At 39.5% G+C, this 27,818-nt stretch overlaps 2 protein-coding genes across 2 annotated transcripts; both read right to left on the bottom strand.

The window, feature by feature from the left end:
- Positions 1-338: 338 nt before the first annotated feature.
- BAAT (bile acid-CoA:amino acid N-acyltransferase) lies at positions 339-17,183 on the bottom strand. The gene is made up of 5 exons (XM_040963149.1): positions 15,780-17,183; positions 8,994-9,511; positions 5,234-5,436; positions 862-1,611; positions 339-528 (listed from the first exon to the last, which is right to left on the bottom strand). Exons 2-4 carry the CDS (start codon positions 9,460-9,462, stop codon positions 1,018-1,020), a joined length of 1,266 nt encoding a protein of 421 aa, XP_040819083.1. The 5' UTR covers positions 9,463-9,511; positions 15,780-17,183; the 3' UTR covers positions 339-528; positions 862-1,017.
- Positions 17,184-24,482: 7,299 nt separating this feature from the next.
- MRPL50 (mitochondrial ribosomal protein L50) lies at positions 24,483-27,670 on the bottom strand. The gene is made up of 2 exons (XM_040963342.1): positions 27,545-27,670; positions 24,483-25,452 (listed from the first exon to the last, which is right to left on the bottom strand). Exons 1-2 carry the CDS (start codon positions 27,634-27,636, stop codon positions 25,062-25,064), a joined length of 483 nt encoding a protein of 160 aa, XP_040819276.1. The 5' UTR covers positions 27,637-27,670; the 3' UTR covers positions 24,483-25,061.
- Between the last annotated feature and the right edge of the window lie 148 nt (positions 27,671-27,818).

Here is a 27,818-nt window from a genome sequence, read left to right as displayed (position 1 = left end):
TTTCCCAGCCTCTAATCTAGAACACAACTCACATGATCACGGCTACTTCTCAAATTGAGACTATATGAATCTCACTTTATATTTCTGTCATTGCCAAAAGTGCCAAAATGTACATGTTTAGACATACAAATATTGCTGTTGCTGAACTATTGCTTGTAGACGGATTAATAAAGCTTCCATTTTGCATTAAAAAGATGTATTCTTTACTGCAGTTTTCCAGGAACAATGAAGTAATCATGAGCTGTAAGTTTAGTTTCAAGGAGAGTTGAGAGAACTAGTATATTTGAGTTGTGGGAAATTTAAAAATGCCAGTATCTGGTTTTTCTTTTTTCATGTCCTTTTTATAATTCAGGATATTCTGAGATTCATTGCAAACTGATATGAATGAGAATTGATATGATTGGGAATTGCTATATGACACATATTCTAGGGCTGCAAGAGCTCCAAGTTTATAGCTGTGAATATAGAACTCAGCATATGATGTTTGGTTAAGTGTAAACCACATTCCTCTTTCAAAAATCAAGTTCTCTTTTTTTGTTTTTAAAGATTTTTATTATTATTTTCTTTATTGGAAAGCGGATATACTGAGAGGAGAGACAGAGAGGAAGATCTTCGTCCGATGATTCACTCCCTAAGTGAGTACAACGGCCGACGCTATGCCGTTCAGAAGCCAGGAGACTCTTCCTTGTCTCCATGCGGGTGCAGGGTCCCAAAGCTTTGGCTACCCTGGACTGCCTTCTAGGGCAACAAGCAGGGAACTGGATGGGAAGCGGGGCTGCGGGGATAGAACCGGCGCCCATATGGGATCCCAGGCATGCAAGGTGTGAGGACATTAACCACTTGCGCCACTGCATCGAGTACAAGTTCTAACTCTTCTCAATCCTCTTGCCATTCTTGTTTTTACTTCCTTCTTACAGTAGGGCAAAGACAATAGAAGATCAAATTTCTCTATGAAAACTGCGATAAAGTCCTAATAAAGAGATTAACACCCCTGCTTCATAGGAAAGTCTAGTCTTCTCAGATTTGACCTGTCACTACTGGAGTGAGGTGCTTCCTGAGAAAGTTCTGGATCTCCTTCCAAGAATGTTCCTGAGCAGCTGCATGTGGGACCACCTCTCCTCCCCAGTGAATGGTTGAACACACACCACGGACTGCTGAGGCAATGCACAGTGGGGTATAGGGAGGTTCTATCATGTGACCTGCCCCAGGGTAGGACAGCAGGGTCCAGTTATTCTTCCCATGTCTCTTCAGTTGTTCTATGGCATTCTTAGCAAATACTTTGCCATTGATGTTCTTATCAGCTTCTCCCACAATAAACAGGAAATGGCCCTTAGCCTTTTCAATTGGAAAAGCAGAATGACTCTCCTCGTGGTTACTTTCATCAAAAACACGGTAAAAATCTACCAATCCATAGGAATTGGAGCGTATCAATTCTATAGAAGAGGATCTAGGCTTAAGGATCAGATCATGATATACATGTGGAACACTAATAGGAAAGTTGGGCCCATTAATAAGTACAGAGGCCACAACTTGTTTTAGATAAATAGCCATTGAGAGTCCAATCTCTGCCCCTCTGCACACAGAGACTAACCCGATGCCTGGACCAAGGACCTGAAAAGAAAAGATGGAAACCAGGTATTATACAATTCATTCTGAAAAACCCCACTGTTTCCAACAACCCAATTGGAACAGAGCAAGTAAAACTTCCAATCCATATTCTCATATATCCAGCTCTGAAGTTCTGAAATATATAATGTAATTAAAAGAAAATACACCTTCAAATATGTATCAAGCTTTGATGACAGAATACTAAATATTCAGCATTTATTGAATTCTGAGTTGAAATGTTCTAAGTAAACCTCAACAGAGGGAAAATAAAGAAAACATGACTCTTAAATAATACAAGTTAGGGTATAATTGATTGGAGTATCAGGGAAGACTATCCAATAGAAAATACTGAGGAAGCAGGTGAGATTGGAAGGACAGAGTATGGAAAGGTTAACAGATGATTAAAGATTTGTCTTGATTTCAAAAGGAGCCTTGGCTCAACTTCCTCTTTCATTGTTAGTCATCAAAGAAGCACTGTTAGCTCATCTATGCTGTGCTAAGCCTGGGGAGATATAAAAGAAAGAAAGAAACTTCTGACATCAAGTAACTCACAATCATACAGAGAGATAAGAAGGAAAAAATGATTAGCATATTATAAATTCCATGATACAAGAATGTGTATAGCCAATGCTGTCAACACAGATTCGAAGGGACTAAATGGAGGATCTAAGAAAGAGTCTTAGAGGAAATGAGCTATGAATGGTGTCTTCATTTTAAGCAAAAGAGAAGCCAACAGAAAGAACTATATCCTTGGGGCCAGTACCGTGGCAGAGTAGGATAAGCCTCAGCCTGTGGCACCAGCATCCCATACAGGTGCCAATTATAGTCCAATCCAGCTAGCTTCCTGCTAATGGCTTGAGAAAGCAGCAGAAAATGTCTCAAGTCCTTGGGGCCTTACACCCACGTGGGAGACCCGGAAGAAGTTCTAGCCTCCTGGCTTCAGATTTGCTCAGCTCTGGCTATTGCAACCTCTTGGGGAGTAAACCCGCAGAAGGAAGATAATAAATAAAAATGAACAATTTTTTAGAAAAGCAATCATTTCCTATACTGAGCATAAGGACACTTGTCTACACCACAGCCATTCTCCACAATTTCTAGACTAACAAGACCTGGAGTTGTGTGTTAAGAGCAATGTCTCCAAGAGGTAGATTTTTATGGGTCTGAAGCTCTTGTTCTTTGTTCTTCTATTTCAGCTTGGGCAATTATGTTCTGCCTAGGGACTTCTTTATTTTCTCCCAGGAAAACTGGGCAGAAGCATGGAAAAAAAAAAAAGAAAACAAAACAAAAACCAAACACTTGTGCTTCTAACCATTCATTCTGATTTACAATGTTAGCATGTTGACTCAATCTCTGGTATTCTCTCTCTCTCTCGGTAACTCTGCCTTTCAAAAAACAAATATTTAAAATAAATAAATGAGTACTTTTTCCTTTTAGTCTGTACTAGTGTTATATATGATACATCTACTTCTTGCCTATCATATAAGAAGCTCTTGCCTTTCTGTCTCCATTGTTGTAGGTCAGATTGCTGAGTCTGGTTTTTCTTGAGCATGTCATTTGCTTAAGAGTCTCCTGCTATCACAGGATAAAAGCCAGGCTTCCTAGTGATTAACAAAGCTTCTCAATTGAGTACTGAGTACTTCAGCTTCTCTTGTGCTCATCCTGAAAATCTGTCTTTATTCTCCGCTTCAGTTAGGAGAAGTCAAGGCACCATGATCACTATGCTAAACACCCACCCCATCAGTACAGAGTCATTATTATGGCAAGGAAAGGCAGTAATTCACAACAGATGCACCCAAGGAACATGAAGTAAACTTTAACAAGAATAAACAAAAATAGGTATGTCTAACCTTGTATTCTTCATCTAGTTGGCTTCTGGTCCTTGAGAGAAGAGTAATTCTTTAAAAAATTTACTGCCCTTGCATTTACTATCATGGAATTTTGAGTCTATAGAAATCATGTGGGCCCAGTGTGATAGCGTAGTGGTTAGGGTCCTCACACCTTGCATGCCCAGGATCCCATATGGGCACCAGTGCTAATCCCGGCAGCTCCACTTCCCATCCAGCTCCCTGCTTGTGGCCTAGGAAAGCAGTGGAGGAAAGCCCAATGCTTTGGGACCCTGCAGCCACATGGGAGACCTGGCTCCTGGCTCCTGGCCTCTGGTATAGCACCTGCCGTTGAGCTCACTTTGGGAGTGAATCATCGGATGGAAGATCTTCCTCTCTGTCTCTCCTCCTCTCTGTATATCTGCCTTTCCATAAAAATAAATAAATCTTTTTAAAAAGTGATCATGTGAGATCAACAAATAGAGCAATAAGACATAAGAAACTGAAATATCAAAGGTCTATTATTCTGAAAAACAGACAATATGAAAGCAAATTATTTGGATTATTTTGTGCATAGGATAAAATCTCATTTCTAGACCTGTATTCATAATTTCCATAGTATATGTATTAAGGTGGCAAAAACAGGTTTGGAAAAGTCTGGCAGGTCCCAGTGCGATAGAGTAGTTGTTAAAGTCCTCGCCTTGAATGCAGTGGGATCCCATATAGGCACTGGTTCTAATCCCAGAAGCCCGCTTCCCATCCAGCTCTTGCCTTTGGGTTGGGAATGCAGTTGAGAATGGCACAAAGGCTTGGGACCCTACACCCACATGGGAGACCCTGAACAAAGTCTGGGCTTCTTGATTTGGATCGGCTCAGCTCCAGCTATTGCGGCCACTTGGGGAGTGAAACATCGGATGGAAGATCTTCCTCTCTGTCTCCCCTCTGTATATCTGCCTTACCAATAAAGATAAATAAATATGTTTTTAAAAAGTCATGCAGGAAATATTAAGAAAGTGAAAAGCAGAATAATGTAACCTCTCCATATCCCACCCAAGCCAGGCAGATTAGCACAGTAACATTTCCTAGGTGATAGTTCAAGGATAATATCATTAGAACCACACACACCAGAAACAGCTGTTTGGGTGTGAGCATGTGGACTAGCAGTTTAGTTGCTTCTTGGGATGCCCACATCCCATACTGAAGCATCCAGGTTTAAGTCCCATTCTTCTTTCAAACCCAGTTGCTGCTAATATAGACTCAGAGAGATAGCCATGATGGCTTAAGTGGTTGGTTCTTTGTCATCCATATGGGAGACATAAATTCAGACCCAATTGTCAAAAAATATAGACTGCCTGGTTAAGTATGATGGTAGTGAATAAAGATGGTAATAGTGAATACAGATAGTAACAGTAATTATTATTAACCTTTATGAAGACTTCACATGTAATATCCCTCCAATTTACATAATAACATTGTGAAATGGCATCAGTACACTAAATGATGTAATGCAAGAGGAAAAGTTCTAACAAAGGAACGCATTCAAATTCCCTTAGGCAGATGGGATGGAATCAGAAGGACAAGCTATTTCAAATGGTTTTGGAATTCAAAGCTAATGCCTTTTGATAAGTGACAGACTTGTCCTGTTCTGACATGGTATCAGAACTAAGTAATGGGGATAATTTGCGTGTGTAATGGAATCTCAAGTTCACTGATTGAGAATCATATTTAAAAGTTAAAGGAAATCATAGAATATGATGGTTATTTAAAGAAACAAACTGAAATCAACTGGGAAGCAAATTTACCTTAGGATGTTTCAGGAGAAAGTTCGCAGCTTCCTCAAAGTACTCCAAGTCTATTTTCTCTGGCTGGATTGGCAGGTCTTCAAAGCCACAATGAGCCAAGGCCAAGCAGACAAAACCATGACTGGCCAGGAGACTAGCTCGGGATTCAAGCAGTCCACCACTACCACCGAACATATCAATTACTCCAGGTAACTGACCATTTCCTGCAAAAGAATGAGACCAAACAGAATAGTGCTTGAGAACAATGATGGCACAACAGTGTGAGAACAAAGAAGGTTTAACCAAAGCGAAGCAGAGAGGGTATGACCCAGGAAATATGAGAGGATAGGCCAGTGGCAGAGGAACACTTGGAGACTTGTGGACATGGGAAAGCACCAGAATAAACAGAATGGTGTTGTAGTGATCACATACCCCAGCAGCGATCTGTGATCAGAGCTCTATCAGCAGCCAGGTGCGAAGGGGAGTGCCCAGGCAAAGCAAGAGGTGAAAAAACAGGCATAAAATTACCACTCATGTTGATTTGTTTAATCTGACCACGAGCAGAAGCAGAGTGGTAGAGCCCAAGCAGTTGGGTGCAGGAACAGGATGGATTTCTTGGCCCAGACCCCTACCATTGTCACATTAGGTGCCATTGTGTGTACTGAGGCAAAACCTATGGTTGTGGGGCAAGGGAGGCGGACAACAAAGAGCTGAACAGGTGCTAAGCCAGGAGGGAATTCACTTATGGCTCAACATATTGCACTGGTCCCAAGGGGAAAACATGACTGGGCATTCTACAGGTTCCACCCAAAATATGTCCAGATGATCCCCAGATCTAAGGACCAGCAGTTTGCAACAAGAAGAGGGAAGAAAAAGAAAATCTGTACCACTGGCACTACTGACAACCTTGTGATCTAGGATAGCTAGTGTCTCACCAATCTTAGGTACTGCTGGAACTGGGAGTGGGAAAAAGGCTGAGCAGGCAATGGTGCAGCCACAACATGGGATCACAGCGGGTAGAGAGTGGTGAGCCGGGAGCTTTGATACAGAAACAGCAGTGGAAGCCAAGCACAAGAGCCTGGCACTGACATTCGCTGGAGGGAATGGTCTAAGTGACTGCATATGAAGAACCAGGTACCAAACATAATCAGTAAAATCAACCTATAGACCTGTGAGCAATACAGTTTAGAAACTGGCCCTAAAGAGGAGATTCTGCTAACCAGAGTCGCAATGACCAATGACAAAAGAAGAGATGTAGGAACAATGAAGAAGGTTACTGATACCACCCCCACAAAGACCAAAAGCACTTGTCAGCCTCTCTGATATAAGGCAATCTTCATGCAAAATACAAGATCAACAGAAATATAGGTAAACATACATGCACACAGAGAAACTGTGTAATAGAGACTGTCACATCGAGAAGTGAAGATACATTGCAGCATGCATCTCTACCCCAGAATAAAAGATGGACTCTCAATGAAACTGTTACATACATCTTGACAATAGGATGCTTCACTTTCTACCATTGTCTATACTTACAATATTATACTACATGTAAACAGCAGAATGATGGACTTGTGACTGTTGCTGAAGGACTATACTATTGCAATAAAAACAGAATAGTGCATAAAGGGAAGATGAAGAAAATAACAGAACAAAGAGCAGAATTGCACCACAAATTTTGGTAATAATGTAAAGATTTTCAAATAGACTCTCCAAATTTGCTGCCTTGTATCTATCTGGGCAGGATTAAGGTCTACTTGAATATGCAATGGACCACAATATCTAAAACTTTGATTGGGAATGTTCCCTGATATGTTTATTCCTTGCCACCAAGGAGAATGGTCTTCACTTCTAGTTTCACAACAAAGTCACAGAAACTGGGTCATGGCTTCTTAAGGTAGAAAGAGGTACAAATACAGATTTTAGGAAATATATAAAGATGCTCAGTTTATATGCAAAACACGATCCATACACGGACACATGCATTATACTCATGAGAAAACTCCGCAGATTCAAATAGGTTTTCAAAGTGCATGACTTAAAAAAAAATGTTTTAATATCTTGCTGACTAAAGTCCTGACTTGTCATTACCCTGTCCCACTCAATAAATTGTACTTGTTCAGGAATTAAATGACATGCCCACGTGGTTGTAAACAACAAAACCTTTCATTCAATAACACTCTGCTCATTCTCTACAGAGTAATAGCCATGTCCTGTATGGACAGTTTGTTTCTAATATGCTGCAGAAGCCACAAACTAGAAGGAATTTACAATATCTTTATGGGCAGTATTTTATGCTTGTAAAAGTGATTTTAGCTAGGGATAAGTATCAACTACATTTGAAAGGAGAGTCTTAATTTAAGAGTATTGAGATTTCAAAAAATTGCTACATTTACTTTATCCTGAGAAGAGAGAGAAAATGATACACAATGTATTCTTTTAAAAATATCATTTGGAGAACCAAGTAAGGATAGCAACATTCAGGTTTTCATAGGGGTGGGATAATAAAGGCATAGTAGCTTGTGTCACTTCCTGGGCCCTATCCACTATGAAGTGGTTTATATGGTCATTACTGTGTATAGAGAGAATTCAAGTTTACTCAGAAAGTCCATGAGTCACTGTGCATTTTAAAGGGGAAAGTTAGTTATCCTTCTATACTATCATTATGTTGTCAGGAACTATCTTTTACACTTCAAACATCTTCAATCCATTTCAGTTCTAGGAGCAGACTCTTCAGTTAAATATAAATAAATAAAGGCAATATATTCTGGTGAGTTGATAGTTGTCCCAGATCAAAGCACATGCCTGACAAAGGAGACCTACCTGCTACACCTCAAGCCTGAGCCTGTGGGGGTCTTCTGGTAATATTTTTGCTTAATTCAGTCTCATAATAAACTTACAGAAATGTATAAAAAGAATTTAAAGCCACTTATTGAATATGTGGATATTACTGCAAAGGAACAAAAGAGTATTTTGGTATTCTTTTAAAAATATTTGTTTTACTTATTTGATAGGTAAAGTGTGAGAGAGAGGGAGATTTTCTATCTGCCGGTTCATTGCACAAATGGCTACAACATCTATGGCTATTGAAACCAGAAGCTGTTTCAAGGAGAAATAAGAACTTAATCCAGGTCTCCCAAGAGGGTGCAGGAACCCAAAGAACTGGGCCATTCTCGGCTGCTTTCCTAAGAGTATTGGTAGGGAGTTGGACTGGAAGTGGCCACACAGCATGCCCATACAGGATGCTGGCATTGCAGACAGTGGGTTAACCCCCTGATAAGTATTACCTGATTTATTGAATATTCTATCAATAGGCAACACTTACAGGACTAGAAACTATACATTTTCTTTTCATTTCTTTATTTTCTTAATCTTTCAGTTCACCATTTTACCAGCTTGTTGTGGTAATGATTTTTTAACAGAAATTCAATATAACAGAGGCCCTAAAAGGAGGAGAACATAACTTACACAATGGCAAATTGAGTCTTTAGATAGCAGACAAATGCAACCTAAGTCCAAAGCCACAGAAATCTCACAATAATAAAGGTGCTCTGTATGTTATATGTACCCATATTTTTAGACAGCTCCAGAATTATTGAACTGAAGGTTGAGCTAGAATGAAATATTACTGTACTCTAGTTTCAGCCCTGTCAATTCTGATGGAAGGCAGGAAAGGAGTGTTCTGTATATTATACACATTCAAGCTGAATTTCCAGAAAGATAAATCATTCAAAACAGGAGATATAGGAGTAACAATAACTTGAATAATTCTACTCACCTGGCGGCACAAAGAGGCTTGCCCGAATACGACCTTCCCGGACCTGGATGCGTGTGACACCAGATGCCACATACCACCTTTCCACAGTCACACTGGCCGTTGGTGCACTGGTGACTTTGGGTTGTATTGGTAATAATCTTTTGTCATAAAGCTTTATCTGGACCTTGAAGGGGCTATTCATCACATCTCTTTTACACAGCCTAGCTAAGAATATTTCAGGTTTTAGTGACCAGAAGAGTCCCATGGGGTGTACTCCTGTATAATCACCTCCAAGTGCCGGATCATGATCTAAGTCCACCTCACCAACTTCATTGGCCCTGTAGTAGGCCCAGGAATGAAAGAATGTCCCCTTTTCATCTTGCAGGGATGCATGAAGGGACACCAACCGAAAAGGAGCCAGGCCAGTGGCTCGGATATGCACTGGCTCATCAACAAGTGTACTTGTAGGAGTAGCTGTCAGCTGAACCATTTCTTACAGCGTGGTGCCTTGGATGATCCTTAAAGAATCTTCAGTGAAACTTCAAAATAAGAAGAAAATTAAGAAGAATGAAATAAGGTGATGAGAAGGTTAATAACAGTTGAACTGAACCAAATGTTCAATTTCTAGCAAATAAAAAGGGCCCTCAAAAAATTTTATGAAAAATTCAAAGTACTTTTCATTTCATTTTTCAACAAATTTTAGAGGTTATCATTATAGTCTAACATAATACTTAATTGCAAAACAAGAATTTTCAACAATTTTCTAGGAGACTGAAAGCAAGTGACTATGATTGTAGAAATATACAAAATATATGCTAATCATTTCCAATGCATCAACGAAGATACAACTGTCACACACAGCTCTTGAAAACCAGGTATGAGTAAGATGTGCAGTTGAAAAGCAAGTGATTTATTAGACATTTGCATCCACATAGATCGACTGACTCCACTGTTACTCCTCCCTTTCCAAGTTGTGCAAGCAGAATCCCTGGCATCAAAGCATTTACTAAAAACACAGCATAAACCACAGGAAAGGTGATTTTTTTTAAATGTAAAATAAAATCCTTTGGAAAAACAAGTCTGGTGACACATATCTTGCTTCCTAGGGGAGAGAACAACAACAAACCCTACAGCTTTTTATTTAGCACTGACCCAGTCCTGAAGCAAAATCTGAAGCTGATAATCCCTTCAGGTATACACAAGAACTGCTGGGCATTTAAAAAAAAAGTGTGTGTTTGTGCGTGTGGTGTGTGTATTTAAAAGGCAAAGTGACACACAGAGAATACTAATCTGTTGATTCAATCCCCAAATGTTCTCAACAGCTGGCATGAGGAAGGGCCAGGCTGCAGCCAGAAGCCCAGAACTCTATCTGGGGCTCCCACATGGGTAGCAGAGAGCCAAATATGTCAGCCACCATCTGCTTCCTTCACAGGTGCAGTCTTAGGAAGGCAAATCACAAGGGCATGAGCTCAGTGTCAAACCAGACCTCTGGTATGGGATGTGAGTGTCCCAATAGCAGTTTAACCCTCTGTGCCACAATGCCTGCCCCCTGGCTGGGGTATTTCATTCTTTAAGAATTAAGCAATGTCCCCCCTTACTTCTCCTTTCAGTTAACGAGGAGAAAGTGACAAGAGTAATCACTGTTCTCGCACTGACCGCCAAAGCTACTGGGATAAACTATAAAACCTATTCTTGTCTTTTTTGTTAATGTATTAGACTGCTGTGAATGCAAAGCTCAAATTAAACTTCAGCAAGAGCTAACTCAGTCACAAGAGACATGAATTTTTCATTTAACTTTTAAAAAAAGATTTTATTTATTATTTTTACTGGAAAGGCAGGTTTTACAGAAGAGGAGAGGCAGAATGATTTTCCATCTTCTGGCCCACTCCCCAAGTGGCTGCAATGGCTGGTGCTGATTGACCCGAAGCCAGGAGCCAGGAGCTTCTTTGGAGTCACCCATGTGGATACAGGGTCCCAAGGCTTTGGTCCGTCCTCTATTGCTTTCCCAAGCCAGAAGCAGGGAATCTTATGGAAAGTGGAGCAGCCAGGACATGAACCAGTGCCTATATGGGATCCCAGCGATTGCAGAGGGAGTATTCATCAATTGGCTCATTGCACTGGGCCTTACATGCTAATTTTCAATTGTGATAATGTAGCAAAAAAAAATCTCACTAAAAAAAAGGAGAAATCAACAGCAAATTTAATATATTTCTTATTTTTTTTTTATAAAAGATTTATTTATTTTTATTGGAAAGGCAGATATACAGAGAGGAGGAGAGACAGAGAGGAATATCTTCTGTCTGATGGTCCACTCCCCACTGGCCACAATGGCCAGTGCTGCACTGATCCGAAGCCAGGAGCCAGGAGCTCTTCGGGTCTCCCATGTGGGTGCAGGATCCCAATGCTCTGAGCCGTCCTCGACTGCTTCCCCAGGCCACAAGCAGGAGCTGGATGGGAAGTGGAACTGCCAGGATTAGAACCGACATCCATATGGGATCCCTGGCGCGCTCAAGATGAAGACTTTAGCCACTAGGCCACGGCGCTGGGCCCAATTTAACATACTTTTAAATGACATGTGGGACCCAGCTTAATTAATTAGAATCCCAAAGGACTGCAACCAGAGAGTTGGTAGGTTTTTCTGTCAGCTTACTACAGGATGCCACTGTGCGTTCAGGGTGAAGAAACATCAGAGATCTTTGCAGCCATGGTAGCTTAGAGACATCCACTTGAGGCTACAGGCCTTTAGCATAAAGTAAAGCAGATGCCCCCCAGCGGCTGAGGACCAAGGGGCAGAGCAGACACTTCAGCAGGCTCAAGACAAAAGAACTGCAGAGTGAACAAACTAGCTAGAGACTCTCTCCAGAATTAAAATTCAGAACCTCCTACAGTTTGAAAAGCTAACAAACCACAAAGATATCCCAAAAAGATGATCAATACCAGGAACTGAAGCTCTGATTAACTAAGCCTAAACTCACATATAAAAATATTTGAAGCTAGTGGCACGCTCAATCAAAACTACGATAATGCAAATACACAATTCAACCACTCTAAGCTTAACATTTTGGTAAACAGGAGTGCTGTGGTTTGGAACATTTCCCGAGTGTTAAAGGTTTGTTACCCAAATCCTTACGTTAATAGTATTAAGAGGATGAAAGCTTAATCTAGTTATGGCATTTGAAGGTTTGCCTTTTGGACAGTAATTGGATTAGACTGGATGCTTCAAGCCGGACTCCCATGACTGAATCATGGTGGCTTTGTAAGGGAGGGACAGACACTCCAGTTTCCCACTTGCCATATGATTCTCTAAGTCAGGACTCTGCCATCAAGAATACCTTCACCATAGCCAAGTCAGTGGAGCCTTTCAGAGCTCGGACTGTGAAACTTCAAAACAAGGAGCCAAAATAAACCTCAACATAAAAGTAGCTTCTCTGAAGTATTTCTTTCATTGTCATAACAGGAAGATGACTATCACAAGGGGTATCCTCTTTTCTAAACCTGAATATTTATCTCAGTGATTGCTCTGATACAAAATATTCAAGATAAATTTTAATAATCATAAGGCATAAAATTGGTAGATAAATTGAGTATTGATACTAGCTAAAAGGGAAAAACATAAATGGTTCCAACACTGAAATTATCAGACAGGAAACAGAAGAGCAAAGACCAACCAACATCAAGACTAGCTGATTAAAAGTACCAAAATTGAATTACAAACAGAAAACAAAGGGAATATAAAACAAGGGCAGAATGCTTAACATGTATGGAACATTATCAAATGCTCTTAACATTCATGTTAATTGGTACCTTTGAAAGAGACCCTATAAAAAATATTTGAAAAAACAATGGTGAAATTTCTCCCAATTTGTGGCAAAATAGCATAAAACATAGAGTGATTGTAAGAAATTCAAAAACAAAAGGATTAAAAACAAAGAAATCTGCAACTACTGAATTATAACCTAGTAGTATAAAGAATAAATCTTAAATGTAGCCAGAGGAAAACAGAAACATTAGATTAAGAGGAGGAGTGAGTGACAAGGAGAGAGACAAAGAGCTCTTCCATCTATTGGCTCAATCCTCAAATGGTACAATGGCCAGCGGTGGGCCAGACTGAAGCCAGGAGCCTGGAACCCCATCTGGGTCTCCCAAAGGGTGGCAGGAAATCAAGTACCAGGGCCATCATACACTGCTTTCCTGAGTGTGTTAGCCAGGAGCTACATCAGAAAAGGAGCAGCTAGGACTCAAACCACACACTTGATATGGAATTCTGGTGTTGCCAGCTGATGGCTTAACTTGATGCACTGCAATACCATCCTCAACATTAGTAATTTATTCAATCCATGTGGTATACATTTATGAACACACCACTTGGGACAGTTACATCCTATATCAGAGTCCCTGGGTTCAAGTCCTGAATCCTCTTCTGATTCCAGCTTTGGAATCAGAAAGCACACCTTGGGAGACAGTAGTTGATGGTTTAACTTGGGTCCCTGCTGTCTACACTGGAGACCCAAACTGAGTTCCCAGCATCAGGTTTCAGCTTAGTCCAGCCCCAGCTGTTGCAAATATTTGAACTGGGAACCAGAAGATGTGAAATTTTCTCTCTGTTTTTCAAATAAATAAATGTTAAAAAAAAATGGTTTTAAGTCCATCCCTCTTTTGTTTTCCCCCTTTTCGTGTTCTATTCTCCTTAAACAGTGCCTTCAAATTATATATTTTATTAATTTGCTTATTAATTCGTCAGACAACCTGATCTACCTCTATTGGCAGTATTTTGGCATGTGTTTCCTCTACAAATAAATAACACAACTACTAAGGAACACTGATTTGGAAATGTTTTCTTTACTGAGGTCACACTGCTGGCAATGACAAATGGGTCACATTGATGAATAACAAAGTATTTTTCTGGAGCTCAATCTCTACTTTTGGAATTCAACAAACACCAAATCTATGAATTCCTTATGCCCCCTCATTTAGTCATGAGCTCTTGAAAGAGCTATAGAATGGAGCAATAGAGAGATTTTAGATGATGAGAAAGGACTATCTCTATTAAACCGTTGGGGTTTTTTTTATTTGTGGTGGTAGAGAGCAATTTAAAAAACATAAACTGAAAGGAAAATATTAATAAATTTAACTTCATTTCAAGGACTTCTGATTAGCTCAAAAAACTTGATAATACAAGCTACTAATTTGCAGCATACATGTTACACACAAAACAGTTCAAGAACTACTAGTCATGGGGTGAGTGTTGATGTGCAGGGGCTGGAGCACACCTGTGACACCAGCAACTCCTATCTGAATGCTGACTCAAGTCATGGATGCTGTCTTGACCAGCTCTCTGCTAACGTGCCTGGGAAAGCAGTGGATGATGGTACACCTGCTTGAGCCCCTGCCATCCATAAAGGATACCCAGATGGAATTTTGGCCTCCTGGCTTTGGCTTTGTCCAGCCTCAGATGTTGTTGCCACTTGGGGAGTGAACCAATGGATAAGATATCTCTCTCCTAGTCATCCTGCCTTTCTAATAAATAGAATAAATTATATTTTAAAAAATGTATTATCTAGACTTTATAAGCAATTCCTAAAAGCAAATCTGTAAGTCTCAGGGCCCAGCACAACAGTTTGATTGGCTAATCCAGCCCCAGGCAAGCACCTAGATTCCAAATGGGCAACAGTTTGTGTCCCAGCTGCTCTATTTCTTATCTGCTGCTTGTGGCCTAGGAAAGCAGCAGAGGATGGTTCAAAGCCTTGGGCACCCGCACCCATGTGGGAGTTCCAAGAAGGAGTTTCTGGCCCCTGGCTTTGGCTCAGCTCTAGCTGTTGTAGCATCTGGGAAGTGAACCAGGAGACGTAAGATCTTTCTCTATGTTTTTCCTTTTCTCTGTAAACTTGTATTTCCTAATGAAAATAGATCTAAAAACACAACTCTCAGTTAAATATTGTATTTTTTTAAACACTTGAGCATTTTCTACAAAAGGAAACACAAACGGGTGGGTATTTGGCAGAGAGGCTAACCTCTGCTGCCAAGTGGGACACTGACCTTTGCTTCTGATTACAGCTTTCTGCTCTTGCACACTCTGTGAGCAGGCCGAAGATGGTGCAAACCATTGGGTTCCTGCCACCCAAATCAACATGGGCAAGTCAGGGTGAAAGCGACGTTCCTGGCTTCTCAGTGATTTCAGGGCTGAATTGGCAAATGGAAGATTTCTCTGTCTCTGTTTCTCTCTGCCTTTCAAACAGAATCAGAATAAAAGATAAAATAAAAAGCATTTGTAATTATGTTTAAAAATATAAAAAAGGATTTTCAGATTTTCATTTCAATCATAGAAATACAAATGAAAATCATGGTATATACTTCACATCTAGAAAATTTTAAAAACGTGGGCCTGATGTGATAGCCTAGAAACTAGAATCCTCACCTCATATGTGCTGGTATCCCATTTGGGCCTGGTTTGTGACCCAGCTGCTCTACTTCCCTTCTGCTCCCTGCTTGTCATCTCCCTGCATTCGCATGGGAGACCCAGAAGAAACTCCTGGCTCCTGACTTCTGATCATTTCAGCCACATGGGGAATGAACCAGCAAACGGAAGATCTTTCTCTCTGTATATCTGCCTTTCCAATAAAATTAAACAACTCTTCTTATAAATATTTTAAAATTTCACAAAATATTTTGTAAGATTTTGCAAAATTAAGCATCCTATTTAAAAAATTCTGAAATCAAAACTTAAGTGGTAATATGAGTATTATCATTGCTATAATGAAATGCCTGAGACAAGCTTTCCTATAAAAGAAAAAGATTCATTGAACTCACAGTTTTGGAGGTTGAAGGTCCAAATGGTACAATGTGGGATTCTTCAGTGAAGAGCAGATGACAGGAGGAATGTCAGAAAGGAAGCATCACATGGCCAGATTTTATAGCAACCTTCTTTCAGAAAGTACCTCCCCAGGGCATGCTTCAGTGACCTCTAAGGCCATCTCAAAAGTCCCACCTCCCACAAGTTTTAGCATCTCTCAATAGCACTACCCACTGGAAGAAACATTTAACACCTGCTTTGGGGGGATTTTAACACTCAAACCACACAGCAGAAGTAAATCACCAAGTAAATCAAGAAGTGCTAAGATATAAGCAATTTAACATCAGCTAGTAAACTTGACAATATGAATAACTTTTTATGTAGCAATTAAAAATTCAGATATACCCAACATACATGCATCCTCAAGTATAAACAGGAAATATGTACAAGAATGTTCATTGTAGTTTTTTGCAAGCTACGTAAAAGTTAAAAGCAATCAAACATCTATTAGCAATAAAATGAATGAATAAATTTTAGCATACTCATACAGAATGCTGTAACAGAAATAACTGATGAGGCTTACAATCCTAGAAGCTCAGAAGACAATCACAAATGAGTAAGCACAAGTGAATCTGCTGACATCCCATATGAGAACCGTTCAAATCTCAGCTGAGCCACCTCCCACCCAGTTCCCGGCTTAGGCACTGGGAAAGCAGCATGCAATGGCTCATGTCTTTGGCCCCTGCACCCATGTGGAGGACCTGCAATAAGTTCCTAGCTTCGGTTGGTTCAGTCTGGTTGTTGTGACCATTTGGGGAGTCAATCAGTCTTTCAAATAAATCTGTCTTTCAAATAAAAATAAATAAGTCTTTAAAAAAAACTTTAAATGGATATATCAGGTACAGATAAATAGATTTCAAGGCCAAGAATGCAGAGATAATAATGACATCGTAAGATTCACATATTCAAATAATAAATTTCTAAGTGTATGGAGCACAAATTGACAGAATTAAACAAAGAAGTACACAGTGTCATAATAGTGACTGGAGATTTCTCTTGGCAATTAAACAACTAGGTAAAATTAGGAAAAGGCATATACTTAAGCAATACTCTCAACGACCTTGACCTAATCACTGTTTATGTAATAACCAAGTCCAAAAAGTTCACATGGTATTTTCAGCAACACAAACTCTAAGTTGCATCATAAAATAAACCTCAGTAAATATAAAAATGTTTAATCACAGAATATATTCTTTAGTCACAAGAAAATTTAAAATCTATAACAATACAATATCTAGAAAAATCATATTTGATAATCACATTCTAATAACCTATGGGTCAGAAAAGAAATTACACAGGAAACAAGACAATTTCAAACTCAGTGATAGTGGAAATATAACATTAAAAACTGCAAAAATAGCTAAAGAGAGAAGTTTATAACTCAAATAGATTTTATCAAAAAAAGGGGATCTAAAACCAGGAATCTAAAATTTTAACTAGGAAGTTAGAAAAATACAGTAATCTCATTAACAGAAAATAATATCACATATTGCTGGACCAAAACATAAACATTAGAAAAAATCAACAAAAGTTGGTTCTTTGAAAAGGTCAATAACTCTAGAAACTCCAAGTTATACTGAAAACAAGATAATCACAAATTAATAAACATCCAAAACAACATGTAAGATCCAATGACCCTTAAAATAAAATGAATACATCTTGAACACCTCTATGCCAAGTAATTTTACAACTTAGACAAACTACCTTAAAAATAACATTGAATAGTTGTTTCCAAATAAAGGGAGATGAAGTGACATAGCTGTCATGTAACAACTAATAAATAACTAAATGAATGAGCACTGGATTCTGAATTAGGAGGACATTGATTTTAAGCGTTATTACTGGGACTCTAACAAAATCTGAATATAAACATAATATGATTACTGTTGCACAGTGTTAAATATTTTAAATTTGATATCTTATGATGAAAAGAAGCAGAACTTCAGTGGAATGTGTACAGAATGTGTATAGAAGCCACAATGTGCTTCTATACAACTAAAATTAAGTATTAGAATTCTGTGGAGTCTGAAGTTAATTTTAGTAATTTCTGTTAAATTCAGACACTGTACATTCAAATAAAAATTTTAGAAATTTTATTTATTATGTGAAACAAGCTGGTGAAATGAAAGAAAACAAAAGCATAATCATGCAAGACTGAGTTAATGGGCTTTCAAGCCTTTTGGTGCTTTAGGATTCACAGAACATGTGCTAATAGGATCAAACTGGAGATTTTTAGGTCTAGAATCAAGAAATCTATATAACTTTGACATATGAGTAAGGGACAGTTTTATGACAGATCAATATTCAAAATAGTAATAAAACCAGTTTACGAACAACATAAAATTAGAACAAGGTAACTGAATAGAGAAAAAGAGGAGGACCATGTTTCCAGGAGACTGAAAATTCTAGCAAATCAGTGACAGAAACAAAGACCACCAAGACAGCAGACAGAAGGGAGCAAAGCTGTATCAGTTTCCTGGCCAGACATCTTGGAAGAGCAAAGCAGAAAGTTCTCCAGGGGCCTCTGGGTCTTCCACCACACACGTAAACACAAGACAGGCTGTCCTAAACTTTGCAGAAATTTCATAACCCTCACTGACTTGAAATCTACCCCAGAGTGTTGACCAGAGTTCAAACTCCTACTTTGCTGTGAAAAATGAGCCTACATTGCCTCCCTCACATCCTAAAGCACCAGACTCCAAACTGCTGCTGTCAAACTAATGTGCCCTGAGGCACAGCAGGCAGCCCTGATGCTACCAGAAGCTGCCCCTGCAGAGGCAGAAGACACTACAGGGGAGACAGCAGGCTCCTGTATCCAGAAGCTGTAGGAATTCTGGGCACATTCACTCAATATGCATCATCTAGGAAAGTTCCTCTTCTTGGGATTTCTCGGGTCTCAGCAGCAGCAGCAGCCCATAAAATAAATATATTATATATATAATATATGCATATATATATATATTTATATCTCCAAGAGAGAGTGCCAAGGTTGTGCTATACTTACATGGTATGGCTGGGTGGAGTTCTGGGCTCCTGGCTTTTGACCTGATCCAGATCTGGCTGTTGTGGCCATTTTGGAAGTAAATAACTCTATAGATCTTGATCCCCTTTCTCTATCATTCTGCCTTTAAAGTAAATTTTTAAAGAAAAATTCCCTGAGGGGAGACCAAAAACAACCTAAAAGGATAAGACCTCTATGTCTTCTGACAAATATGTAGGGTACCCAGGGTGCAAACACCACCTCTACTATAAATGGTGCCCTTTGAAAAAGTGCAGGGCGTGCTCGTCAGTGCCATGCTTAGGGACTTTCACTGGCGCTACAATACCCGAGATAACTCACACTCATGGGCTTTACCTGAAGAACCCTATCTACATTTCTCTACTTTAGGTTGGTAGCTGCCAATCCATGTTTCCTAAAACTGCTGTCACCAGTGACACCTGGATAAATGGCCTCACTGCTTCCTGAAACTTCAGGACTAGACTCCTCAGATTCACCAGAATCTACTTTGTGAGACCTGGGGAAGAACCTACCTGCATTTCAGCATTCTAAACCCATATCTGCCAGTGAAAATTCCACAGTCATCCTAGAGGAATGGGACAAAGTCCTCTCCACAACTCTGAGTGCTGAGACTGGGGCTCCTGCTGCCAGAGGTCCCAATATCAGGTCACAGTCTTCCAACAGAATCTACGGAGTCTCATCCGCTTCACAGTGCTTGAGCCCCACCTGCTGGTGTCACAATCCCTAATATCAATCTGGCTTCTCTGGCAGGACAACAGGACCGCTCATACTGTGTGCCTTAGCACCAAGAATGAGGCTCCAGCCAACACAAAGCCTAGTGCTGGTTACTGAAAATACACATCCTTAAAAGCCTTCATCCACTTCAAAGTAATACATCTATCTCCACAAACTGCTGCAAACTACACAGCTGTGGCACTTGTACATACTGCTGATAGTGATTAAAAAAATCACTCAGAAACTGCCCTTCTGAGCTCACTTGTAACTAGCAAACTAAGATACTGCATTCCATCTAAATAAAATGTCTTTTCCATGGGGAACTATTCCATAAGAAGGAACTATTTTACCACATGTGCAGAGGTCAACATGAAGACATAGGAAACAGAAAGTAAGGAAACATGATATCCTCAAAAGCACAGCAGAAACATCTTAACCTGCTATATTAAGTGAAACGCGGAACTAAAAGAAATGCTACAAAAGTAATATAAACAATGATGCTAAGAAAATGCAGAAATGCAAAAAAATAGATATTTAAAATAAATGAAGAAAACAATAGAAAATATATCGAAAAATTCAAGCATGAGCTCAAATCATACAAAAAAAAATTTTTGACGTCTGGCACACAAGCTAATCCTCCACCTATGGAACCAGCATTCCAAATGGGCACTGATTCTAATCCCACATGCTCCATTTCAGATCTAGTTTCCTGCTTGTGGCCTGGGAAATCAGCAAAGAATGGCTCAAATTGTTGGGCTCCTGTACCCACAGAGGATATGTGGAAAAAGCTCCTGGCTCCCAGATTCAGATGGCATAACTCTGACAGTTGCAGCCATGTAGGGAGGAAACAAGCAGATGGAAAATCTTTTTCTCTATTTCTCCCTCTACCCTCTCTATAACTCAAGTAAAATAAATCTATCTTTGGAAAAAATTCATTTTATAGCTGGAAAATTCTAATCAATTAAATAAAAAGGTATAATTCAGAGTTGGACTAAGGAAAGAATTTCTGATCTGGGGAGTACAGCACTTGAAATAATCCCAGAGCTAAAAATAATTAAAGGGAAAAACAACCAAATTATAAAGGAAAACCCATCAGACTAACAGCAAGACTTTACAGTAACAACCTTATAGTCAGAAGAAACTGGGATGATATATTCAAAACCTTGAAAGATAAAGAACATAGGACCCAGAAAGCTAGCTTTTAGAACTAAAGAAGTATTTCTCATATAAACAAAGCTAGAATTCATTAACCCAAGATTGAACTTACAAGAAATGCTTAAGGGAGTCCTATATTAGATGTAATAATTATGAAAACACATGACATTTTTGGTGTCATGTGTAAAATCACAGTAATCAGTTTTTAATCTCTCAATATTAATCTTTAGTGCTAAGCCTTAATTTCCTTGAGTAAAAGATATAAATTGGTCAAATTAATTTTTTAAAAATCCAACTACATATTGCCTGTGAGAAACTCACTTTACAAGTAAAGATAATAGACTGAAAATGAAAGGTAGGAAAAACATATACCATGTGACATTCATAGCAGAAGGTTGAAGCACAAGAGGACATGAGTTGAAGAGCCAATACAGAAGGGCAATGTTGCATCACTGTTAACAATCTGTCCTTATTTATGGTTAACTAACCCAGTTCTGCAAGACTCACGGCCTTGAGAATCAAGATGGCTGAAGAGAGTAAGGACATATTTAAACATTAGCCAGGGTGAGGCAGAGAGGGCACATTCCCAGAAACAGGAGAGGACAGGCCAATGGCAGAGGGGAACCTGGAGACTAACAGGCATGGAAAGCAGCAGAGACAATGTTTTGGTGCTGCAGTGACTAAATATACCAGCAGCATTCAGCAAGCAGTGGTGTGAGCCACATCAGTGGTCAGCACTCCACTAGTAACCATTTTCCACCCAAAATAGGTCCAGGTAGCCCCCAGGACTAATGGCCAGCAGATCCAGAACTCCATGAGTGGCACATCAGGCACCATTTTCTATACTGCGGCAAAGGCTTTGAGAATGCAGAGACAACAGTGAGCTGCACATGTGTTGAGCTGAGAGCCAACTTGCTTCCAGCTCAGTGCATTGCACTGGTCCCACATCATAAATAATACTGACTTTGGTATCTTACAACTCAAATAAGTCCCTCAGACCTAATGGCCAGAAGGTTCTGGTTAGATCAGCACTGCCAACAATCCAGCTATTTAGGACACCTGGTGTCTCCCTAACCATAGGAACTGCTCAAACCTGAAATGGCAGGAAGGTTGTAGAGAAAATGGTGCAGCCCCAGCATGGGATTACAGGAGGTGGAGAGAATGAAAGACAAAAATCATACGATCATCTCCATAGATGAGGAGAAAGCATTTAGCAAGGTTCAACATTCCTTCAAGATAAAACCCTCAACAAATTAGGTAGAGAAGAAACACACCTCAAAATTTTAAAGGTTACATATGATATACCAATAGTTAATATACTGAACAGGAATAGATTAAAACATTTTCTATCCCAAAGAATTTCACTTTCACTACACTCATTTGATATAATATACAAGTATTAGCAGGGATTACTAGGGAAGAAAATAAAAGACATAAAAAAACAGAAAGGAGGAAATCAAAATATCCATGTTTGCAGAGGACATGATTTTGTACATGGAAAATCTATACACTCTAACAAAAAGCTGTCAGCATAGATAAACCAATTCAGTACAATTATAGGACACAAAACCAACAAAACAAAGTAGCATGTTTATGAATATATAATAATCCTGCTGAAAAGGAACACAAGAAATAAAGCCCATTAATTACCAAAAATATGTAAAAAAATCATGAATAAACAGTCCAGGAAGTCAGAGCTATCCATGATAATTATTAAACACCCATACATCAATGGTACAAAATATTGGAATGGTATCCTTTGTTCATAAACCAAAATAATTAATATCATTAAAATGTTTATACTAACTAAAGCAATCTACAAACTCAGTCTTTACCAAATATCAATGATACACTCTAAAAAAAATCAGAAAAATATACTAATACTCACACAGTCACAAAACCTCAGAATAGCCAAACTGATCACCAGGGAAAAAAAAACAAGGTGAAAGCATCACATACCTAATTTAAAAACAAAGCTATAGTAATTAAAACAGTATGATTCTAGAATAATAATTATTAAAAAAAGACACAGATGAATGGAAAACAGCCCAGTTTAATCCACACACATAGAACTAATAGATTTTTACCATAGGTGGCAAGCACATATGTTGAAGTTTCAATCAACAGTACTGGCAAAGCTGTGCAAAAGGAAACTAAATCCTTACACCTTCCGTCATATTAAAAAAAATCAACTTGAGGGCCTGGCACCATGGCCTAGTGGCTAGAATCCTTGCCTTGAACACTCGGAATCCCACATGGATGCCGGTTATAATCCCAGCAGCCCCACTTCCCATCAGCTCCCTGCTTGTGGCCTGGGAAAGCAGTCGAGAACGGCCCAAAGCCTTGACCTGGAAGAGCTCCTGGCTCCTGGCTTTGGATTCACACAGCTCTGGCCATTGCAGTCACTTGGGAAGTGAATCATCAGATGGAAAATCTTTCTCTCCGTCTCTCCTCCTCTCTATATATCTGACTTTCCAATAAAAATAAATCTTTTTAAAAAAATCAACTTGAGAAGTCAAATGACCTACTTGTAAGACAAAAATCCTATAAAAAAAAAGCACTTGAGGAAATTGGTGTTGCCAATTTTTATAAGATCCTAAAAGTAAAGGCAACGAAACTATACAAATTAAATTATACCAAACTCAGAAGCTTCTGTACAAGAAGGAAAGAATCAAGAGTGAAGTTACATGCAATAGAAAACAAACGCCAACTACCTATGTGATCAATATCCAGAACACGTCAAGAAATTAACAGTCCAGTTAATAAAGAAAGAAGGGCTAGAGTTCTCATAACACAAATAGCCAACAGTTCTACCTCATCTGACACAGTGGGTGTTATCCAAAAAAGACATTTAAAGATATGAATTATTCTCTCAGAAATTCCTGCTCCACCATGTTTCCTGCAATACTGGTCACAACTATATAGTCTCATCAGATAATACACACAATGGAATATTACGACACCAAAAATGAGATCCTATCAGGTACAACAAAATGAATGAAACTGGAGGACATTATGTTCAATGAAAGACACAGCACACAAGCACTGCATATTCTCTCTCATAAGTTGGAGCTAAGATAAACACAGATGTTGAATGCTAGAAGCTGAAGAATTGAGTTAGGGGGAATCTGCACTCATAAAAATATTGGAAGTTGGCTGTGGCTTATGGATTGAAACAAACAAAATGTTAAAATGAAAAGCTGGCTGTGACATATGAAAGCCCTTTGTACAACTCTACAAGTATTGTTTTGTAAGTTTTAAAGCGAAAAAACAGAAAACCAATAATGGAATATTTAGCTAAACTAGTACTTATCACCTAATCATAAATTAATATACTAATTTAATTTGTTATTTTGAGATCACTAAAAGCATAAATGCTCATAATGTAAAGCACTAGCAATCTATCTCATAAATTAGCTTTATTCCATTGGGAAATACACCAGAATGTTAGGTGATTATCTAAGTAGTGGGGTGGAGACAACTTTGCTGTTTCTGCTTTCTTGTCTCTGTTTTCTTAAAAATCTGCCCTGTATAAGTGATGTAGTAAAAGCACAGAACAAATGTTCATGCCACTTGACACATGTTACTTTTATGTAAACACACACTTTTTATAAGAAATATTAGCTAACACATTTTAATACAGCCATCACTGTCATATTTTTTAAAAATTACAGAAAAAAAAGACTGATGATAACTAGTTACTTTAAGGAAATAACAAGGCAGAAAATAAAGCCAAATTTCACTTTAAAAAAGTAAAAACACACAACATAACTTTAAGAAATGACTTTTAATTCCAAAACAGATTAACACCAAATGGACATTATTATTTTGTTATTTCTACTCATGCAATAAAATAATGAAATATTTTACGTAATTTACAACACATATTTTTCTAAGTATCTTATCTCATACAAGTTTCTTTCTTTATACATGTATTATGTAATAATTCCACCTTGGATTTAAGCATTTTCTTTCAACTGCTTGATGCCCATGAAGGATATGATCATGTCTCAACTTGAAATACCGCATCACTTTTTTTTAAAGATTTGTTTTTATTCAAAACGCATTTGCAACCTCCCAAGTCAACTCCAACGTCCTCTGAAGAAAAAAATGTTCCACAAATTAATATTAATGAGTCTATTTTTTAATGATACTGGTTTAGCAAATGTAAAAAAAAAAAGTACTTTTATTTCTTTGTGAACTCACGCATGAAAATTTTAAAAAAAGATTGATGCATTCTTCTATAGAAAAATGTGATTCAGAGAACAGTTCTAAAGGTAAAATAAGATCTAATCAGCAGCTCCCTTGCTTAGGGGAAAAATGCTACCAATGCGTTTATCTTCCACATAAGTCAGTAATTCCAAGTGATTTTCAAATTAGGGGGTAGATTACTTGTACTAAGTTCATCAAATTTAGATCCATCTTGAACAGGGACATTATAGAAATCAAGAACATCTCTGACTTTGCACATCTGGTGAAGCCTGGAGTTGGGCACCGCATGGCCCAAGTCATCACCTAAGCGTGCCAACAGACTAAACTTCATGTGACCATCATCCAGAGAGATGTCCTGCCAATTGCCGGGAAGAGATGTGCCCAAAACTTCTTTAACATGAAATTCCAAACGACTCTGGAGATCGTCAGGTGGCACATACTTTCGGCTTCGTACGGGCGGACACACCAAGATAGGTTCTTTCTTCACCTCTTCTACTGTCTTCACCTCTTCTACTGGATCCTTCTCTTTTCTGGAATGTCCAGAACAAAACACGTGAATCTTTGCTTTACTATATTCACAAAACTGACAAACACCAGACCAAATTTTACTCATTAATGAAAATCACAGAATAATTTGCATTTATTACTCTTGTAACTGTGAAAAACAGAAAAGAATATGAGAGGCAGACCCTTGCAACTGGAATGCTTATAGCTGAATGAATAGATACAGACAGACAATGTTTTTTATGGGTCCGGCACGATAGCATAGTGGTTAAAGTCCTTGCCTTACACACCCGGGATCCCATATGGGCGCCAGTCCTAGTCCCAGCTGCCCCGCTTTACCACCCAGCTCCCTGCTTGTGGCCTGGGAAAGCAGTTGAGGACGGCCCAAAGCCTTGGGACCTGTACCTGTGAAGGAGACCTGGAAGAAGCTCCCGGCTCCTGGTTTCGGATTGGCTCAGTTCTAGCCATTGCGGCCACTTGGGGAGTGAATATCAGACGGAAAATGTTCCTGTCTTTCTTCCTCTCTGTATATCTGACTTTGCAATAAAAATAAATCTTTTTTAAAAAATGTATTTTACATACTAAGAGTTTCACAGAATTAGTTATGAAGACAGATAAATCATCATTCTGTACTCCTAATCCTCCAAGACTCAACCTCATCCGCCTCGCTAACTTCATTTCCCTAGCTGGACTCCACGTCCTCTACAAAATGACGCAGTCTGTCCCACACACAATCCTGTTTTCATGATACCACGCCAGTTCAAGTTATATCCTTTCTGAATATCTATTTTCACCTTTACCTACTGAATTTTTCTTATTTTTCAAGTCCTGCAACAACTCCAAGCTTTAACTTATTTTCTCAGTCAAGCATTACTCTACATTCCATTGATCTCAGCACTTCATGGTGCTTTCAGAGTGTATCATCATACCCTACCTTAGTTACAATTTTATTTATATTCTAACTTTTCTTAACAGATCAGGTTTATTATCCTCCAAACTGCAATACTTTGGATTGCATAAGTTTTGCTAGGGGAGCCTGTCCTTCACGATAATTAACAGCAAGTCTCATCTCCACCAGTAGGGCTCTTGTCTTTAGCGCTATCAAGGCAAACTGTCCAGGTTCCCAGTGGATAACATTCTGAGAATCACTGCACTACATTAGAAGCTCCTAAACACAGAAACCCATTTTAATGATTTATGGAAATCTTGAAAAATATATTTAATAATTGCTTGAATAGCTACTACTGAGTATATGGGCTAACACGAAATAATTTGCTGACATCGCAGAAGTGCTTAATAAAAGACTTAGTCACGAATCCAACAGATGCCAATGTCATGTTCTTCGTCTCCCTGGCCTCTAGAACCATAACCCAAATAAAATGCTAATCTTTAGAAATTCATGCAATTGCGCGTAATTCATATAACTGGAATAAACATCTTAAGTAAAAGAGAGTGGCTGAATGGATCAAAACCCAATCATATGTTATCTAGAAGAAACTCAGACTCAATGATGTGGCTTGAGCATGAAGGAAAGGAAAGACAGTCCATGCAAATGACAACCAAAAGTAGCACCTAAATTATAAGAAAAAAAAGACTCAAATAAAATCAGAAATGATTTCCCTCCTGCTGACCTCAGTCCTGCTGGCTGTCACAAGGACACGCGGGTGTTGGGAAGGGCCTTCATTTCCGCTCCCCATGCCACCTGTCTACAGAAATGCTGTCCTCCAGAAGCGTGGCTACAGAAACGCGCTGGCCAGTGAGTCACCAGTGAAGGCTGCCCCTCACGGCGCTGCCCACCGAAGGAGCCGACCCCACCCTCACCCAGCACTCTGCGACTCACACGTGGGCCAAACTGTCGGCTTGATCAAGACCGAGGAAGGCGGAAGAAAAACCGTGTGTTTTTCACGGTGAGAGGCGGAGACTGAACCCGAGAGGGAGCTCTACTGGCCCCCCGACCGGAGAGCTGCGCCGCGCCTTGAGACCCCCCGTCCTTCACAAGGGTCCTCGCGCAGGCTCGGGACCGGGGTAGATCACAAGAAAGCCGTCCTGAACTCGTCCATTCGTCCTCCTGTTATTCTTCTTTTCCCCAAATGCGGCCCACCCAACCTCCAGCTTTACCTGGACGGAGACCAAAATTCTCTACGCGTCATCCTCAAGACCATCCACGTCAAACCTCTTCGGCTTGCACCGGAGACACACACGCTCGCCATCTTCCAGAAGAGCAGCGCGCCTGCGCTCACGTCCTCCGCGGGCTGCGACGCGCCAGGGCCAGCCAATCGTGCGTACGCTTAGTGGCGACTCTCCCGTTCTGCACGCCGGGAAATGTAGTCCTGTGGCCAATGCCAGGGGAGGCTGGTCCGCACGCTCCTGATGCATGACGGGACTTGTAGTT

This window comes from Ochotona curzoniae, unplaced genomic scaffold (genome assembly GCF_017591425.1).
Source record: "Ochotona curzoniae isolate NIBS_2020 unplaced genomic scaffold, NIBS_Ocur_1.0 scaffold_3208, whole genome shotgun sequence".
Taxonomy (NCBI): domain Eukaryota; kingdom Metazoa; phylum Chordata; class Mammalia; order Lagomorpha; family Ochotonidae; genus Ochotona; species Ochotona curzoniae.
This window is presented reverse-complemented; position numbering and strand designations above follow the sequence as displayed.

Coding starts and splice junctions, on each gene's coding strand:
- MRPL50 (XM_040963342.1), bottom strand. CDS start 27,636: ATGGCGAGCGTGTGTGTCTCCGGTGCAAGCCGAAGAGGTTTGACGTGG. Junction 25,453..27,544: donor GAATTTTGGTCTCCGTCCAG/GTAAAGCTGGAG, acceptor TGGACATTCCAG/AAAAGAGAAGGATCCAGTAG.
- BAAT (XM_040963149.1), bottom strand. CDS start 9,462: ATGGTTCAGCTGACAGCTACTCCTACAAGTACACTTGTTGATGAGCCA. Junction 5,437..8,993: donor AAGCCTCTTTGTGCCGCCAG/GTGAGTAGAATT, acceptor ATTCTTTTGCAG/GAAATGGTCAGTTACCTGGA. Junction 1,612..5,233: donor TTCTCCTGAAACATCCTAAG/GTAAATTTGCTT, acceptor TTTTCTTTTCAG/GTCCTTGGTCCAGGCATCGG.